The 18,622-nt window shown below is 45.4% G+C and overlaps 1 protein-coding gene across 1 annotated transcript; it reads left to right on the top strand.

Annotated features, from left to right (window-relative positions):
* Positions 1-262: 262 nt before the first annotated feature.
* On the top strand, positions 263-6,137 carry LOC135516455 (cysteine dioxygenase type 1-like). Its single transcript, XM_064940826.1, has 5 exons — positions 263-506; positions 2,313-2,390; positions 2,966-3,129; positions 3,450-3,619; positions 5,165-6,137. Exons 1-5 carry the CDS (start codon positions 337-339, stop codon positions 5,192-5,194), a joined length of 612 nt encoding a protein of 203 aa, XP_064796898.1. The 5' UTR covers positions 263-336; the 3' UTR covers positions 5,195-6,137.
* Positions 6,138-18,622: the final 12,485 nt, after the last annotated feature.

Below are 18,622 nucleotides of genomic sequence, written 5' to 3'. Positions count from 1 at the left end.
GAAGTGGTTTTGTTAATTATCAACTGCAGCCCAAACTAGGATTGGTCCAAGTAACGTTACTTGATGTGGGGGTAAATAATTAAGAATATTATAACACCTCAACCTTAAATTGATCTTAAAAATAAAATCCCTGCTATTATTTACAATTGAGGACACGTTCTTTATGGGAAATAGTGATGTTATTCCCATAAAACTTGTTCATATTTGACCTCATAATAAGTTAACCCTTTTTCATAAATGGTACAGTCCAACAAAAATTGGCCCCAAAAAGAAGAGCGACGCTATAAAACTCGTTAGTTGGAAAGTGCGTTTTCAAGAACCATTACGCACTTAACCATGGAGAAAACCGAAGTGATGACACCAAAAAGTCTCGATGACCTGATCAATTTGCTGCATAAACTCTTTGAAAGTGACAAAATCAATGTGGAGGAGGTGCAACAAATAATGGAGGCATATGACAGCAATCCACAGGAATGGAAGAAATTTGGAATGTTTGACCCGACCAGGTAAAAAAATATTTGAATTATGTTTCTATTTTTAAATTATTATACCTACTATATTTGTGTTGTTGGGTAGACCTGTTTTAATGTAACGGAGTAGCTTAAGTTTTATAGCGTCCCTCTTCTTTTTGGGGCCAACTTTTGTTGGACTGTACCATTTATGAAAAAGGGTTAACTTATTATGAGTTCAAATATGAACAAGCTTTATGGGAATAACATCACTATTTCCCACAAAGGTGGCTATATGGTGTAAACTTTAACATGAAAGGTGTAGCATGAGTGATCAGCAGGCAACATTATGTGTGTGTGTGTGTGTGTGTGTGTGTGTATATATATTTATATATTACACACAATTTAGAACTACATTTAGACCAGTGGAGGCTGCTGAGGGAAAGATGGCTCATAATAATGGAAGAAAGGAATGGCATCAAACACATGTAAACAATATGCTTGATGTATTTAATACCATTCCACCAATTCTGCTCCAGCCATTACCACGATCCAGTCCTCCTGTGATTTAGACCTCAGTGTGTGTGTATGTATGTATGTATGTATGCTTCAGAGGATTCGATGGCAGTGAGATGTCGGCAGGGTAGCCTAGTGGTTAGTGTTGGACAAATCTATCGTTCTGCCCCTGAACAGGCAGTTAACCCACTGTTCCTAGGCTGTCATTTAAAATAAGAATTTGTTCTTAACTGACTTGCCTAGTAAAATAAAGGTAAAAATAAAAATTGAAATTATTCACTGTGTTAATAATATTATATTGTTAATATAGCCTACATTTAGAATCTTTAACTGCATAACACATTTGAACAGATTATATAAAACTTTTGCTATGTAAAATAGTCTGAGCATTATATTAAATATTTATAAAATATAGCCTAGCATGCCTACACTAACTTTTAAATATTTTTTAAAAAAGTTACATTTTAAGATGTTGACAACAGAATGAGACTTTAACAGTGAGTTTCATTGTTTGCTTCAATAAAAAGAAAATGCTATATCCAGTTTTTCCCGACATGCGCCATCAACTTGGGAATGTTTTGATTCTTGCGGGGGTAAATGGAGGATGGAAACCCGTCCGCATATCAGAATTGGAGGCAGATTTCCACTGGTTGCTTTGAGGACGTGCTGTGCGTTTGTGTTATGATCACACACTAGACCTTGCAGATGCTACAAAATCACTGATTTTTCTATGCACCCAAAAAACGTGACTGCTGTAATTTAAGCAGAGACATGATATGGGCCATAGTAGGTTGTTTGAAAGGATCTCTATATCATCAGATATTAATAGTACTCCTACTACATTTATTTAGGTCAATCACTAACGAACGGGCTCTATCAATAGCCTGAATCACTGTGTGGTGAATTTGGGACCTACGGAAATTGGTGGGTAAAACGTTTCAGTTAGTTTTGAACTTTCAAATTATGTTTTAGCTTTCTGAATGAGTCACACCACTAAGAACAAAATCCATTGCAATCCATCTGTCCAAACCCTTTTCCTCTGGTCTTTATTCTGGCATTAGTGTAAGTATTTATGCCAGATAATTTGCATGTACGGTATTGGGGTAGTTGCAAATCACTTTGTGGCTATACCATATGATTCATTGTCCTACATTTCAGTGTAGCTATAACAAAGGCATCAGATGTCCTACCTTCTAAAAGGATCAGTTGACGTACTCTACAATGTTGGACACGCGCTGACTAATGTAATAGGAAACATAAGTAGAAATGCTATTGATGCTACCAATAATTGAATGGGTAAACTCTATTTTTGTTCTAACCTACACCTCTGTTTTGTGAGTGTTCCAGGTACACAAGGAACCTGGTGGATGAAGGGAACGGAAAGTTCAACCTCATTTTACTCTGTTGGGGAGAGGGTCAGGGCAGGTTAGACATTTTTGCAAACAATGTTGAAAGTTATTTGATCTGATGCATTGAAAGCCCTCATACTTATTCCGGTGCCATTTCTATAAGAGTGTATATCGTCATCGTCAGTTTCAAATAGTATTGGCAGAACCAGTGTAATTACAATGTGTTATGTGACTTGTCAGGTAAAACATCAGTATGTTGTTCTACTGAAATGAAAAACATGCTCCAGAGTCCAAGGTTCTTGTTAAAGTCAACGTTATGTATGTTTTACAAAGATAAATACATTTGGGTAATAATTTGCCCCTTTGAAACAGTCAGATATTGACAATTGGTCACCTTACATTGCTTGAGGCAGAGAGGAAGGTACATAATAGCAGATTGTAGCTAATGTAGTTTGAGAGGTGAAGTTATACTGTATGTCAGTAGACCACATGATATATAACATTTAACACAAGGCAGAAAATGTGTCCTTAAACAGGACTATTTTAGAACAAATGAACCTGTACAGACACATAACCATAGGTACTAAGGCTGAGCCCCATATAACACTGTTCTGGAACATTCTAAGTGTCTGTGTTTTTCACCACTTGCAGCAGTATCCATGACCACACAGACTCCCACTGTTTCATGAAGATGCTGCAAGGCGAACTGAAGGAGACGTTGTTTGAATGGCCCAATAACAAAACACATGATGTTGGTGACATGGTTCAGAAATCTCAGAGAATTCTGAAAGAAAACCAGTGTGCCTACATCAATGGTAAGATTCAAGGCTGTTTAGTATTTCCTCAACATTGTGTGTCAGACAACATAAGGAGGCATTTATTCATATTATTTACACACATAATATGCATGTATCTTTATAAACATCCTCCTACAAGTGAATCTTTACTTTCAAGTATTTGATTATCTGAAAACTAGTTGTACATGTTACATATTATACAAATTCTTAATGGATAATGTATGACTCGTATGTGTTGTGTTCGGTTTAATTACCGTTAGCAGAACTAACAGCTGTGTGATATTTGAATGTTTTACCTTCCGTTGCCTTATCATAGATGTGTGGTGTGTCGGTTTTAGATTCTCTTGGGTTGCACAGAGTAGAGAACGACAGTCACACCGAAGGTTCGGTCAGTTTGCACCTGTACAGTCCCCCCTTCGACACCTGCCAGACTTTTGACGAGCGCACAGGACACAAGAACACTGTCAAGATGACGTTCTGGAGCAAATTTGGAAAGAGAACTCAATCTGTAAGCATTCTTTCTTAAATTAAGCAACGTTCTTACCCAAGCTCATTATAGCCATCATATCATTATCTAAACATTGGTTTATTAAGTGTTAATAGATATTACTTCCAATCACTGAAGTTTTACAACTTTCGTTTACCTAAGAGCATAAGTTTATCACCCAAGCCAGTTGAGATTGATACAAGTTGTGAATGTATTGGTGAAAGGGCAGGTTGGCATTTATTGTCATGAATCTTGCCTTGAAGGCAGCTATGCATAGTGGTCAATAGCTGATGCTGCCACAGTCATAAAATATGATTTTAAACCTAACCCTTACCTTAACCCTAAGCTTAACCACATGGCTAACCCTAATACCTAACCTTAAATTAAGACCAAAAAGCTCATTTTGGTTTTACATGAATTTTTACAATATAGCCACTTGACTTTGCAGCTGCTTCATCTTGTGGGAATCGCTCAGTTCTGCCTCCAGCTCAAGATTCATGACAATAAATGTGGTGAAAGGTGCCAAACTATTTGTTATGGTTCAAACGGCTTGCTGTTGAAAGTCCAGAGTTGGTCTACCATCAGACATTGTTTCATTTGAAATTTATTGAAACAATGGGACATTCGTTATTGTCCCTTGAATCACTCACGGATATCTTTGAACAAATGGTGAAATTAACTGGCAGTTTATCTTAACAGTTAATTTTAGAACAAACATGTTTTGAAAGCTGTACACTTGGTGTCTGGACCTTCATTAACTATCTGCATTGTTGTAAAGTTGGCTATTGTTTAACTTGACTGAGTGTGCTGAAAGTTCATGATTGGTGACCTCTAAGGAAGGCAACCTTGGTCTGTGAGCTCTTTCCATTCCGTATCGAGTACCTGTCATGTTGCCTGATCACACATCCTTACTCTTAGGCTACTTTAACTGTTCTGTTGCCTGATCACACATCCTTACTCTTAGGCTACTTTAACTTTTCCTTCCAAATTGTTTACAGATGTTTAATTACGCAGGAAGTGTGCAAGTCATTTCCACCCCAGTACAATCATCAATTCTGTGAAGCCCTTATTATTTTAAAATACATTTACTGTATTTTTTTAAGCGTGTAAACTTCCATTTTATGTTTGTTTTTAATTCAATGAATCTGTTCCCACAGGCTGATAGATGTGTACCTGGGAGACTGTGTTCCACACAGCTATAGCTTTTACATGCAGGCTTCCACATGCTCAATAGATTAATGTTCAGACTGGCTGGCTGCTTTGTCAACAGCAGGGAGCTTATCTAAAATCCGCAAATTGCTGAAGTTTATCTTGACCAAGCCACTTCTGGCCTGCATATTACAACACTGCTAGTATGTTGGATAAGATAAGAGTATGGACCTCAACACTGCTCCTCTCAATGATTTTGTTTGTGTATTGTTTTTGTGTTTGAGTGATCTGAAGTTTCTCATATGGCCAATACAGGTTTTGAATATTATTGGTGCATTCCTCTCATACTTCTGTTGTGGTCTGTATTATCATGCTTCGTGCTATGGCCTAACTCACTGCACATTGTATATTTTACAGGAAACAACAGTCTCACAAGAAAACAACTGAGGTGCAGAAGAAAACAATTGCGCTTGGAATGATAGTGTTGTCAAATTCAACATAAAGCTGCAAATAAGAAATGCAAATCTAGATGTATATGTATGTGATCTTAATTTGAGCCAGTTTGCTACAGCATGAAAATTACTCTGCAGCAACAGGAAATGTGACCTGTGTAACAACACTTTTGTACTGTTACGGCATATGGTTAAAGTGTATGAATGAGTGGAAATGGGTTGTCTATTACATCAAGGAATGTCATCAACAGTTTTACACTTTTATTGATTTTTACAAAAATGGTCTTAATTCACACTTGTCAAAATGGTTATGTAACATTACAATTTTTTTGTGCAATTAAATTAGTGGCAATTTACATTAGGAAAATGGAAAGCTTTATGTGGGGCAGCAGGGTAGCCTAGTGGTTAGTGTTGGACTAGCAACCATTTGGTTACTAGTCCAAGTTCAAATCCTGAGCTGACAAGGTACAAATCTGACAAGGTACAAATCTATCGTTCTGCCCCTGAACAGGCAGTTAGCCTAGGAACAGTGGGTTGTCATTGAAAATAATTAGTTCTTAACTGACTTGCCTAGTTAAATAAAGGTAAAATACATGTATAATTTGAAAATGTGTTCCCTGTCATTATCTCCAGAGTGTTTTGCTTTTTGGGATGAGAAGGGGTGTTAATTGACATTAGCTATTTCAGTGTCACTCTTGACTGTGTTTCATTGTTTTAACCTCGGTATATGGAGACTTTCTGGACTTGTGGGTCGCGGTTGGATTATAATAAACAATGTTCAGAACAAGGCACTCACTTTTTCCTCAGGATTTTGCATGTTTTTAAAAAATGTAGATTCATTTAGATCGCATTGTCAGTTAAAATGAATAATACAGTATAAGATATTGTGAATGCTAAGCCTTGCTTTGACTGACCATTAAATGTAGTTTAAATCATGAGATACTGTTTTTTTTTTAATCAACATATTAGTATACTCTCTCAACCTGCTTACTGTCAATACAATCACATCAATAATTATTGGCACCCTTCATAAATATAAGCAAAAGACTGTAGAAAATATATAATACAAATACAGTCCTGAGCTATATTGTTTGCTCAAAGATTTTGGTTAAGTAATACTGTTTCTCTCAAGGTAGGTGTCAAAATCATTGGCACACCTTAAGATTCTCCTAAATAAAATCAAGTGAATCTGCATCTTAACATTCTACATTAAGTTAAACTCAGTTTAACGTGTTCTGCCCTTTCGGTATTATGCCCTTCATTGGAGTATAAAAATGAGGTAATATTCCTCTGTCAACATTCACCGTGGGAAAAGGCAAAGAATTCACAAACGAAAAGATACAAATGGTTGCTGACTTTAAAAAAATCAGGAAATGGTACGTAAAAATAGCACAAAAAACCCATACGCCACCATTCAAAAGTTTGGGGTCACTCACGTTTTTGAAAGAAAAGCAAATTTCTTGTCCATTAAAATAACACAATTCATCAAAAATACAGTGTAAACATTGTATTGTAAATAACTATTGTAGCTGGAAATGGCAGCTTTCTTATGGAATACCTACAGAGGCCCATTATCAGCAACGATCACTCCTGTGTTCCAATGACACGGGTTGTGTTAGCTATTTCTGATCAATTTTACTGTTAACAGTAACTGCAGCTCAGGGTACAACTTTGGTTTGGGGCTTTTTTTTGTCAGATAAACACTCCAAACAGCCTAACCTAATTGGAGGCATCCACATGGTCCTAAAGCACACCATTGCCTTGTTTTGTGTCACATTCCAATGATAAAACTGGGGGGGATGCATTTTCAGAATGTGGAGCGGGTCCCGAGTGAAAGTTGTGCCCCTCACCACAGCTTAAGAGTCAAACAAGTTATTGCAAAAAGGGTCCATGCAGATAGTCTGGATAGCTATTCGTTAACTATTTAACTAACTATTTAGCAGTTTTATATATTGTGGGTAGAAGCTGTTCAAGGCAGAGAGAACAGTCTATGACTTGGGTGGCTGAAGTCTTATGTCTCTGCATACAGTATGAAGGAAGTTAGAGGTAGCTTCGCGAGACAATTCCAACTAGCGTGGTATCTACTAGCACGAGACGTAAAAATGGTATCCACGAGTTCATCTGACTCTGGGGAAGTAGATAAAGGGCCTCATTGCCAAAATCCTTAAGTATCCCTTTAAAGTCCATGGCATCAGAAACAACCAAGTACCAGGACATTTTATCCGGATGCCTCTGCCAGGAGGCTGAAACATGGCCACAAGTGGATCTTCCAGCAAGACAATAACCCCAAGCAACCATCAAAATCTACAAAGAAATGCTTAATTGACCACAAAATCAACCTATTGACCTGAACTCCATTGAAAACCTGTGGTTTTAATTGAAGAGGGCAGTCCATATGTGCAGGCCGAAGGATATCAAGGATCTGGAAAGATTCTGTATGGAGGAATGGTCTATAATCACTCCCAATGTGTTCTCCAATCTTATAAAACATTTTGAGCAAAGGAGCAAAATAAATAACAATATGAGGATGAGGTAGTTGGATGGGCTAATTACAGATGGGCTGTGTACAGGTGTAGTGATCTGTGAGCTGCTCTGACAGCTGGTGCTTAAAGTTAGTGAGGGAGATATGAGTCTCCAGCTTCAGTTATTTTTGCAGTTCGTTCCAGTCATTGGCAGTAGAGAACTGGAAGGAAAGGCGGCCAAATGAGGAATTGGCATTGGGGGTGACCAGTGAAATATACTGTACCTGCTGGAGGGCATGCTACGAGTGGGTGCTGCTATGGTGACCAGTGATCTGAGATAAGGTGTGGCTTTACCTAGCAAAAACGTATAGATAGTATATGGGGCTTTGGTGACAAAACGGATGGCACTGTGAAAGGCTGCATCCAGTTGGCTGAGTAGAGTGTTGGAGGCTATTTTGCAAATGACATGGCCGAAGTCAAGGATCAGTAGGATAGTCAGTTTTACGAGGGTATGTTTGGCAGCATGAGTGAAGGATGCTTTGTTGCGAAATAGGAAGCCGATTCTAGATGTAATTTTGGATTGGAGATGCTTAATGTGAGTCTGGAAGGAGAGTTTACAGTCTCATCAGACACCTAGACATTTGTAGTTGTCCACATGTTCTAAGTCAGAACCATCCAGAGTAGTGATGCTGGATGGGTGGCAGGTGTGGGCAACGATCGGTTGAAGAGCATGCATTTAGTTTTACTTGCATTTAAGAGCAGTTGGAGGCCACAGAAGGAGAGTTGTATGGCATTGAAGCTCGTCTGGAGGTTAGTTAACACAGTGTCCAAAGAAGGGACTGTCAGGACCCGGTTACGAACCTGGGTCTCCGGAGTGAGAAACAGTCACTTAACCAACTGAGCCACGAATAGTCAGCAGAACCCAGAAAATGAGGCAGACACAGCAGTACTTGTGACGGTGTATTTAATAAAGTAAAAAGTGAAGTCCTTCAGGAAAACATGTAACTCCACAACCTCAAAAGGAATTCCACAAGAACAAGGTAATCCACAAGGTAATCCTCCAAGACAAAAAGGTAAATCCACAAGGTGGTAGGTAAAGCATAAAAAGCCTCAAAAGATACTCAAAAATAAATAAACAAGAACAAAAAACAGAATTCCACAAGAGCGTCCACCGGGATCAACAAGAGTACACAGAATACTAAGGCTGGGTGCTAACATACAAACACAGAGCAAAGAACTGAGGGAAACTAAGGGTTTAAATACAATCAGGGTAAACGAGGCACAGGTGCAAATAATAATGGGGATCAAGGGAAAGCAAAAGGTCAAAAAGTACAATGGGGGCATCTAGTGACCAAAAACCGGAACAACCCTGGCCAAATCCTGACAGAATCCCCCCCTAGGAACGGCTCCTGACGTTCCTACCAGCTCTCTCGGGGTGGAGGGCCCTGAACTGACGAATGAGGTCAGGGTCCAGTATGTCTTTGGCAGGAACCCAGGAGCGCTCCTCGGGACCGTAGCCTTCCCAGTCCACCAGATACTGCCAGGACCGCTGCACCCGGCGGGAATTCAGTATCCGATGGACGGTATAAGCCGGCTGGCCTCCAATGACACGAGGCGGAGGTCTGTCTGCCGGGACAAGGGGAGAAAAAAAACAGGTTTTAATAAGGAAATGTGAAACGTGGGATTAATCTTAAGGGATCTGGGTAAGTGTAGGCGATAAGAAACTGGGATAACTCTCCTGGCAACCTTAAAGGGACCGATGTATCTTTGGGACAGCTTGCGAGACTCCACCCGTAGTGGTAAGTCTCTTGTGGAGAGCCAGACTCTCTGGCCGGGGCGCAGGGTAGGCCCGGGACGGCGACGTCTGTTGGCTTGTTGTTGGTACCTCTGTGAGGAACGCATAAGATTAAGACGGGTCTTCCTCCACATAAGCAGACAGCGTCTGACGAACTTCAAGGCTGAAGGCACTCTGACTTCTGCCTCCTGGTCCGGGAACAATGGAGGGGCATAGCCAAACTGACACTCGTGCGGGGACATACCAGTGGAGGAGGAGCGCAAGGTGTTGTGCGCGTATTCGGCCCAAACAATAAAGGACGACCATGTGGACGGGTTGTTACGAGTCATACATCGGAGGGTGGTTTCCAGCTCTTGATTCATCCTCTCTGTTTGGCCGTTGGACTCCGGATGGTACCCTGAAGATAGACTGGCAGAAGCTCCAATGAGTTGGCAGAAGGCCTTCCAAAACCTTGAGGCGAACTGGGGACCTCTGTCAGAAACCATATCTTGAGGAATGCCGAAGACTCGAAACACATGATTAATTACCAACTCAGCCGTTTCCTTGGCAGAAGGTAACTTAGTCAGAGGGACGAACCTGGCCGCCTTTGAAAACCTGTCGATTAGATGCACTATTGTAAAGTGGCTGTTCCACTGGATGTCAGAAGGTGAATTCACCAATTTGTAAGTCGCTCTGGATAAGAGCGTCTGCTAAATGACTTAAATGTAATGTAAATGTATTGCCATGGGATGTAGGAAGGCCAGTAATAAAGTCCAATGAGATATGGGACCAGGGTCTGTGGGGAACAGGTAAAGGGTGCAGGAGTCCTTGAGGGCGGAGGTGAGAAGATTTGCCCTGGCAGCACACGGGGCAGGCATTGACGAAAGTGGCAACGTCTTCTCTTATGGTAGGCCACCAGAACTTACGCTGGATGAACTCCAAGGTGCGACCTATGCCCAGGTGACAGGTGAGGCGAGAGGAGTGCCCCCACAGAAGGACCTGAGTCCTCACTGCCTTGGGGACAAACAACCGATTGGCAGGACCTCCTTTCGGGTCCGGTTCGATAGCTTGAGCTCGTCTCACGGTATCCTCAACTTGCCACGAGATCGGAGCGACGATCTTAGCAGCAGGAAGGACAGGCATGTCCGTGTCATCTCGAATGGCAGGAGCGTAGACTCGGGACAGGGCATCCGGTTTGAGATTCTTCGACCCGGGCCGATAGGTGAGGATAAACTGGAATCGACTGAAGAAGAGAGACCATCTAGCTTGTCTAGAGTTCAACCGCTTCGCCTGCTGGATATACTCCAGATTTTTGTGGTCCGTAAGCACTTGAAACGGGTGAGAAGCCCCCTCGAGCCAGTGTCTCCATTCCTTCAATGCCATCTTAACCGCTAGGAGTTCACGATCCCCCACATCGTAGTTCCTCTCAGCCGGGGTAAGCCGGTGTGAGAAGAAAGCGCACGGATGAAGCTTCTTGTCTTCACCCCTCTGAGACAGGCCAGCTCCAACACCAACCTCTGATGCGTCTACCTCCACCACAAACGGTTCATCCGTAGTCGGTATTACCAGGATGGGAGCAGAGAGGACGCGCTGCTTGAGTCCTTGGAAGGCCGTCTCAGCTTCTCTTCCCCACAAAAACCTTGCATTGCCACCCTTGGTTAAAGCTGAGAGAGGGGCTGCCACCAAGCTGAAGTTCTTGATGAACTTGCGGTAAAAGTTTGTGAAGCCCAGGAAACGCTGAACTTCCTTAATGGATTTGGGAGTGGGCCAATCCGCTACCGCCCCTACCTTCCTGGGGTCCATTTGGACTCGACCGGGTTCCACTACAAATCCCAGGAATTGTACTCGGGATGAATGGAATTCACATTTTTCCGGCTTAACGTACAGATGGCTGTCTAGGAGGCATTTGAGTACTTGTCTGACATGCTTTGTGTGTTCTTGAAGGGAGCTCGAAAAGATGAGGATGTCATCCAAGTAAACGAAAACAAATATGTTAAGCATATCCCTAAGCACATCGTTTATGAGCGCTTGGAACACCGCTGTGGCGTTGGTCAGGCCGAAGGGCATCACCAAGTATTCATAGTGACCAGTAGGCGTGTTGAAAGCGGTCTTCCACTCGTCACCAGGTCTGATCCGCACAAGATGGTATGCGTTCCGCAGGTCAAGCTTAGTGAAAACAACTGCTTCCTGGAGCAGCTCGAAGGCTGTGGCCATAAGGGGTAGCGGGTAACGGTTACGGACGGTTATGGCATTGAGTCCCCGGTAGTCGATGCAGGGAAGTAATCCACCGTCTTTCTTGGCCACAAAGAAAAACCCTGATCCCGCCGGGAAGGTGGATGGACACATGAGGCCTGCTTCCAGAGCGTCCTTGATGTAGGTATCCATAGCAGCTCGTTCGGGTGGAGATAGGGAAAAGATCCGACCCCTGGGGGGGCAAGTGCCCGGAAACAGGTCGATGGGGCAATCGTAAGGTCTATGGGGTGGTAGCATGGTGGCCCTCTGTTTGCTAAACACTAGTTTGAGGTCATGGTAACACTCGGGAACTCGGGTCAGGTCGATGGATTCTAAAGACTCGGGAGTAGAACTCGGGAATTCGGGAAAATACAAGTAGCTTGGCACGTAGGACCCCACTGCTTGATAGTGCCCACAGACCAGTCGATGTGAGGGTTATGGCTGTGAAGCCAGGGGTATCCAAGGACGAGAGGGAACTCGGAACAGGAGATCAAATGAAAGTTCATCAATTCCTGGTGTTGTGAAACTGAAAGTCGCAAGGAGGTAGTGACATGAGTGACAAGTCCAGATCCCAAAGGGCTTCCATCCAATGTAGTAACCCTCATGGGGTCACTTAGAGGTTCAGAGGGAACGCCATTCTCCTTCGCCCAGACACCATCCATGAAGTTACCTGCGGCTCCAGAGTCTACCAAGGCTTGAAGGTGAAGCTTGTGGTTGTCCCAGCAAAGGGTGACTGGAATGAGCAGACGGGAGTTGGACGGATGGGAGGAGGTTATGTTTCCCGTTACAGTTCCTCCCGGTCTGTACGGGACAGAGCGTTTCCCTGGAGCCCGGGACACGTGGAACGGAAATGGCCCGGTTTGCCGCAATATAGACAGCGTCGCTCCCTCATCCGGCGGTCTCTCTCAGCCTGGGAGATGCGTCCAATCTGCATGGGTTCCGGTGGAGCCAGCGAGGATAAAGGTGGGGACTCGGAGCTGGAACTGATAGGGGCTAGAGGTCTACGGTTGAGTTCTCTCTCTCTCAGACGCTGGTCAATGCGTGAGGCCAACTTGATCAGGGACTCGAGATTGTCCGGTGGTTCCCGAGTGGCCAGTTCATCTTGGATAGTGTCAGAAAGGCCTTTCAGAAAGCACACCGTGAGCGCCTCGTTGTTCCAGCCACTCGCTGCTGCCACCGTGCAGAACTGGATGGCATAGTCCGTCACGCTGCGCCGACCTTGGTGGAGAGTCAGGAGCTGTTTGGCTGAGTCAGGACCACTGCTTGGGCCTTGAAACACTCGTTTGAATTCCTCAGCAAAGGCAGAGTAGCTGGCACAGCAGGAACTATGGGCATCCCACACAGCAGTAGCCCAGACCAGGGCTTTTTCTGACAGCAGGGTGATGATATATGCGATCTTAGACCGGTCGGTGGGAAAAGACGAGGGTTGCAGCTCGAAGGAGAGAGAACATTGGGTGAGAAACCCTTTACAAGCACTTGGATCACCTGAGAACCGTTGGGGAGGTGGAAGACAAGGTTCAGCCAGGGGGTTAACTGCCATGGGTACGTGAATCTGAGGTACTGGGACGGGAACTGTTGCCGGGGTAAGTCGATCAGATATCTGCTTTATGGAAGTCAGCATCTCTGACAGAAGATGAGAATGTCTAGCCATTAAGGCCTCTTGCTGAACCAGGGCGGCTTCGTGGCGTTGGACAGTCTCCTGGTGGTGGGACAGCATGGCAACAAGGTCCTGGGAACTGGCTGCCTCTGGGTTCATCTTTTGGCTCTGTGTTTCTGTCAGGACCCGGTTACGAACCCGGGTCTCCGGAGTGAGAAACAGTCACTTAACCAACTGAGCCACGAATAGTCAGCAGAACCCAGAAGATGAGGCAGACACAGCAGTACTTGAGACGGTGTATTTAATAAAGTAAAAAGTGAAGTCCTTCAGGAAAACATGCAAAAACAGGTGCTTAGATATTTTTTATAAAAAATAAAACATAACATTTACATAAATATTCAGACTCTTTACTCAGTACTTTCTTGAAGCACCTTTGGCAGTGATTATAGCCTTGAGTCTTCTTGGTTATCACGCTACAAGCCTGGAATTGCTGTATTTGGGGAGTTTCTCTCATTCTTCTCTGCAGATCCTCTCAAGCTCTGTCAGGTTAGACAGGGAGCATTGCTGCACAGCTATTTTAAAATCAAATCAAATGTATTCATATAGCCCTTCGTACATCAGCTGATACCTCAAAGTGCTGTACAGAAACCCAGCCTAAAACCCCAAACAGCAAGCAATGCAGCTGTAGAAGCACGGTGGCTAGGAAAAACTCCCTGGAAAGGCTAAAACCTAGGAAGAAACCAGGCTATGAGGGGTGGCCAGTATTCTTCTGGCTGTGCCGGGTGGAGATTATAACAGAACATGGCCAAGATGTTCAAATGTTCATAAATGACCAGCATGGTCAAATAATAATAATCACAGTAGTTGTCGAGGGTGCAGCAAGTCAGCACCTCAGGAGTAAATGTCAGTTGGCTATTCATAGCCGATCATTAAGAGTATCTCTACCATTCCTGCTGTCTCAAGAAAGTTGAAAACAGCAGGTCTGGGACAGGTAGCACGTCCGGTGAACAGGTCAAGATTCCATAGCCGCAGTCAGTGCAGTTGGAACTGGAGTAGCAGCATGGCCAGGTGGACTGAGGACAGCAAGGAGTCATCATGCTAGGTAGTCCTGAGGCATGGTCCTAGGGCTCAGGTCCTCCGAGAGAGAGAAAGAAAGAGAGAAAGAGAGAATTAGAGAGAGCCACACAGGACACCAGATAAGACAGGATAAGTACTCCAGATATAACAAACTGACCCTAGCCCCCCAACACATAAACTTACTGCAGCATAAATTCTTTTAACGTAACGTTACGTAATCAACACTGCTAGCTAGCCAGCTAGCCCCCGAATAGCAGCACTGTAGAAACTATTACACTCGACGGAACGACTTGATTAGTGTAGTGTCAACAACGTAGCCACTGCCAGCTAGCCTACTCCAGCAGTACTGTATCATTTCAATCATTTTAGTCAATAAGATTCTTGCTACGTAAGCTTAACGTTCTGAACATTCGATAAGTGTAGTCCACTTGTCATTCCAATCTCCTTTGCATTAGCGTAGCCTCTTCTGTAGCCTGTCAACTATGTGTCTATCTATCCCTGTTCTCTCCTCTCTGCACAGACCATACAAACGCTCCACACCGCGTGGCCGCGGCCACCCTAATCTGGTGGTCCCAGCGCGCACGACCCACGTGGAGTTCCAGGTCTCCGGTAGCCTCTGGAACTGCCGATCTGCGGCCAACAAGGCAGAGTTCATCTCAGCCTATGCCTCCCTCCAGTCCCTCGACTTCTTGGCACTGACGGAAACATGGATCACCACAGACAACACTGCTACTCCTACTGCTCTCTCTTCGTCCGCCCACGTGTTCTCGCACACCCCGAGAGCTTCTGGTCAGCGGGGTGGTGGCACCGGGATCCTCATCTCTCCCAAGTGGTCATTCTCTCTTTCTCCCCTTACCCATCTGTCTATCGCCTCCTTTGAATTCCATACTGTCACAGTTACCAGCCCTTTCAAGCTTAACATCCTTATTATTTATCGCCCTCCAGGTTCCCTCGGAGAGTTCATCAATGAGCTTGATGCCCTGATAAGCTCCTTTCCTGAGGACGGCTCACCTCTCACAGTCCTAGGCGACTTTAACCTCCCCACCTCTACCTTTGACTCATTCCTCTCTGCCTCCTTCTTTCCACTCCTCTCCTCTTTTGACCTCACCCTCTCACCTTCCCCCCCTACTCACAAGGCAGGCAATACGCTCGACCTCATCTTTACTAGATGCTGTTCTTCCACTAACCTCATTGCAACTCCCCTCCAAGTCTCCGACCACTACCTTGTATCCTTTTCCCTCTCGCTCTCATCCAACACTTCCCACACTGCCCCTACTCGGATGGTATCGCGCCGTCCCAACCTTCGCTCTCTCTCCCCCGCTGCTCTCCTCTTCCATCCTATCATCTCTTCCCTCTGCTCATACCTTCTCCAACCTATCTCCTGATTCTGCCTCCTCAACCCTCCTCTCTTCCCTTTCTGCATCCTTTGACTCTCTATGTCCCCTATCCTCCAGGCCGGCTCGGTCCTCCCCTCCCGCTCCGTGGCTCGACGACTCATTGCGAGCTCACAGAACAGTGCTCCGGGCAGCCGAGCGGAAATGGAGGAAAACTCGCCTCCCTGCGGACCTGGCATCCTTTCACTCCCTCCTCTCTACATTTTCCTCCTCTGTCTCTGCTGCTAAAGCCACTTTCTTCCACTCTAAATTCCAAGCATCTGCCTCTAACCCTAGGAAGCTCTTTGCCACCTTCTCCTCCCTCCTGAATCCTCCTCCCCCTCCCCCCTCCTCCCTCTCTGCAGATGACTTCGTCAACCATTTTGAAAAGAAGGTCGACGACATCCGATCCTCGTTTGCTAAGTCAAACGACACCGCTGGTTCTGATCACACTGCCCTACCCTGTGCTCTGACCTCTTTCTCCCCTCTCTCTCCAGATGAAATCTCGCTTCTTGTGACGGCCGGCCGCCCAACAACCTGCCCGCTTGACCCTATCCCCTCCTCTCTTCTCCAGACCATTTCCGGAGACCTTCTCCCTTACCTCACCTCGCTCATCAACTCATCCCTGACAGCTGGCTACGTCCCTTCCGTCTTCAAGAGAGCGAGAGTTGCACCCCTTCTGAAAAAACCTACACTCGATCCCTCCGATGTCAACAACTACAGACCAGTATCCCTTCTTTCTTTTCTCTCCAAAACTCTTGAACGTGCCGTCCTTGGCCAGCTCTCCCGCTATCTCTCTCAGAATGACCTTCTTGATCCAAATCAGTCAGGTTTCAAGACTAGTCATTCAACTGAGACTGCTCTTCTCTGTATCACGGAGGCGCTCCGCACTGCTAAAGCTAACTCTCTCTCCTCTGCTCTCATCCTTCTAGACCTATCGGCTGCCTTCGACACTGTGAACCATCAGATCCTCCTCTCCACCCTCTCCGAGTTGGGCATCTCCAGTGCGGCCCACGCTTGGATTGCGTCCTACCTGACAGGTCGCTCCTACCAGGTGGCGTGGCGAGAATCTGTCTCCTCGCCACGCGCTCTCACCACTGGTGTCCCCCAGGGCTCTGTTCTAGGCCCTCTCCTATTCTCGCTATACACCAAGTCACTTGGCTCTGTCATAACCTCACATGGTCTCTCCTATCATTGCTATGCAGACGACACACAATTAATCTTCTCCTTTCCCCCTTCTGATGACCAGGTGGCGAATCGCATCTCTGCATGTCTGGCAGACATATCAGTGTGGATGACGGATCACCACCTCAAGCTGAACCTCGGCAAGACGGAGCTGCTCTTCCTCCCGGGGAAGGACTGCCCGTTCCATGATCTCGCCATCACGGTTGACAACTCCATTGTGTCCTCCTCCCAGAGCGCTAAGAACCTTGGCATGATCCTGGACAACACCCTGTCGTTCTCAACTAACATCAAGGCGGTGGCCCGTTCCTGTAGGTTCATGCTCTACAACATCCGCAGAGTACGACCCTGCCTCACACAGGAAGCGGCGCAGGTCCTAATCCAGGCACTTGTCATCTCCCGTCTGGATTACTGCAACTCGCTGTTGGCTGGGCTCCCTGCCTGTGCCATTAAACCCCTACAACTCATCCAGAACGCCGCAGCCCGTCTGGTGTTCAACCTTCCCAAGTTCTCTCACGTCACCCCGCTCCTCCGCTCTCTCCACTGGCTTCCAGTTGAAGCTCGCATCCGCTACAAGACCATGGTGCTTGCCTACGGAGCTGTGAGGGGAACGGCACCGCAGTACCTCCAGGCTCTGATCAGGCCCTACACCCAAACAAGGGCACTGCGTTCATCCACCTCTGGCCTGCTCGCCTCCCTACCACTGAGGAAGTACAGTTCCCGCTCAGCCCAGTCAAAACTGTTCGCTGCTCTGGCCCCCCAATGGTGGAACAAACTCCCTCACGACGCCAGGACAGCGGAGTCAATCACCACCTTCCGGAGACACCTGAAACCCCACCTCTTCAAGGAATACCTAGGATAGGATAAAGCAATCCTTCTCACCCCCCCTTAAATGATTTAGATGCACTATTGTAAAGTGGCTGTTCCACTGATGTCAGAAGGTGAATTCACCAATTTGTAAGGCGCTCTGGATAAGAGCGTCTGCTAAATAACTTAAATGTAAATGTAATGTAAATGGAGGCTGAGACAGGAGGGGTAGGGAGACACTGTGGCCCATCCGATGATACCCCCGGACAGGGCCAAACAGGTAGAATATGCAAAAAGTAGTGGCCCCAGCCGACTTGTAAGTCCAAACAAATGGGATATATATATAACCCCACCCACTTTGCCAAAGCACCGCCCCAACACCACTAGAGGGATATCTTCAACCACCAATTTACCATCCTGAGACAAGGCAGAGTATAGCCCACAAAGACCTCTGCCACGGCACAACCCAAGGGGGGGCCAACCCAGACAGGAAGATCACAACAGTGACTCATCCCACTCAAGTGACGCACCCCTCCTAGGGACGGCATGAAAGAGCACCAGTAAGCCAGTGACTCAGCCCCTGTAATAGGGTTAGAGGCAGAGAATCCCAGTGGAAAGAGGGGAACCGGCCAGGCAGAGACAGCAAGGGAGGTTTGTTGCTCCAAAGCCTTTCCGTTCACCTTCACACTCCTGGGCCAGATTACACTCAATCATATGAAGAGATGAGTCTTCAGTAAAGACTTAAAGGTTGAGACAGAGTCTGCGTCTATCACATGGGTAGGCAGACCATTCCATAAAAATGTAGCTCTATAGGAGAAAGCCCTGCCTCCAGCTGTTTGCTTAGAAATTCTAGGGACAATTAGGAGGCCTGCGTCTTGTGACGTAGCGTACGTGTAGGTATGTACGGCATGACCAAATC

Source organism: Oncorhynchus masou, chromosome 1, assembly GCF_036934945.1.
Source record: "Oncorhynchus masou masou isolate Uvic2021 chromosome 1, UVic_Omas_1.1, whole genome shotgun sequence".
NCBI classification, from domain to species: Eukaryota; Metazoa; Chordata; class Actinopteri; order Salmoniformes; family Salmonidae; genus Oncorhynchus; species Oncorhynchus masou.
The sequence above is the reverse complement of the archived record's forward strand: the minus strand, read 5'-3'. Positions and strand labels throughout refer to the sequence as shown.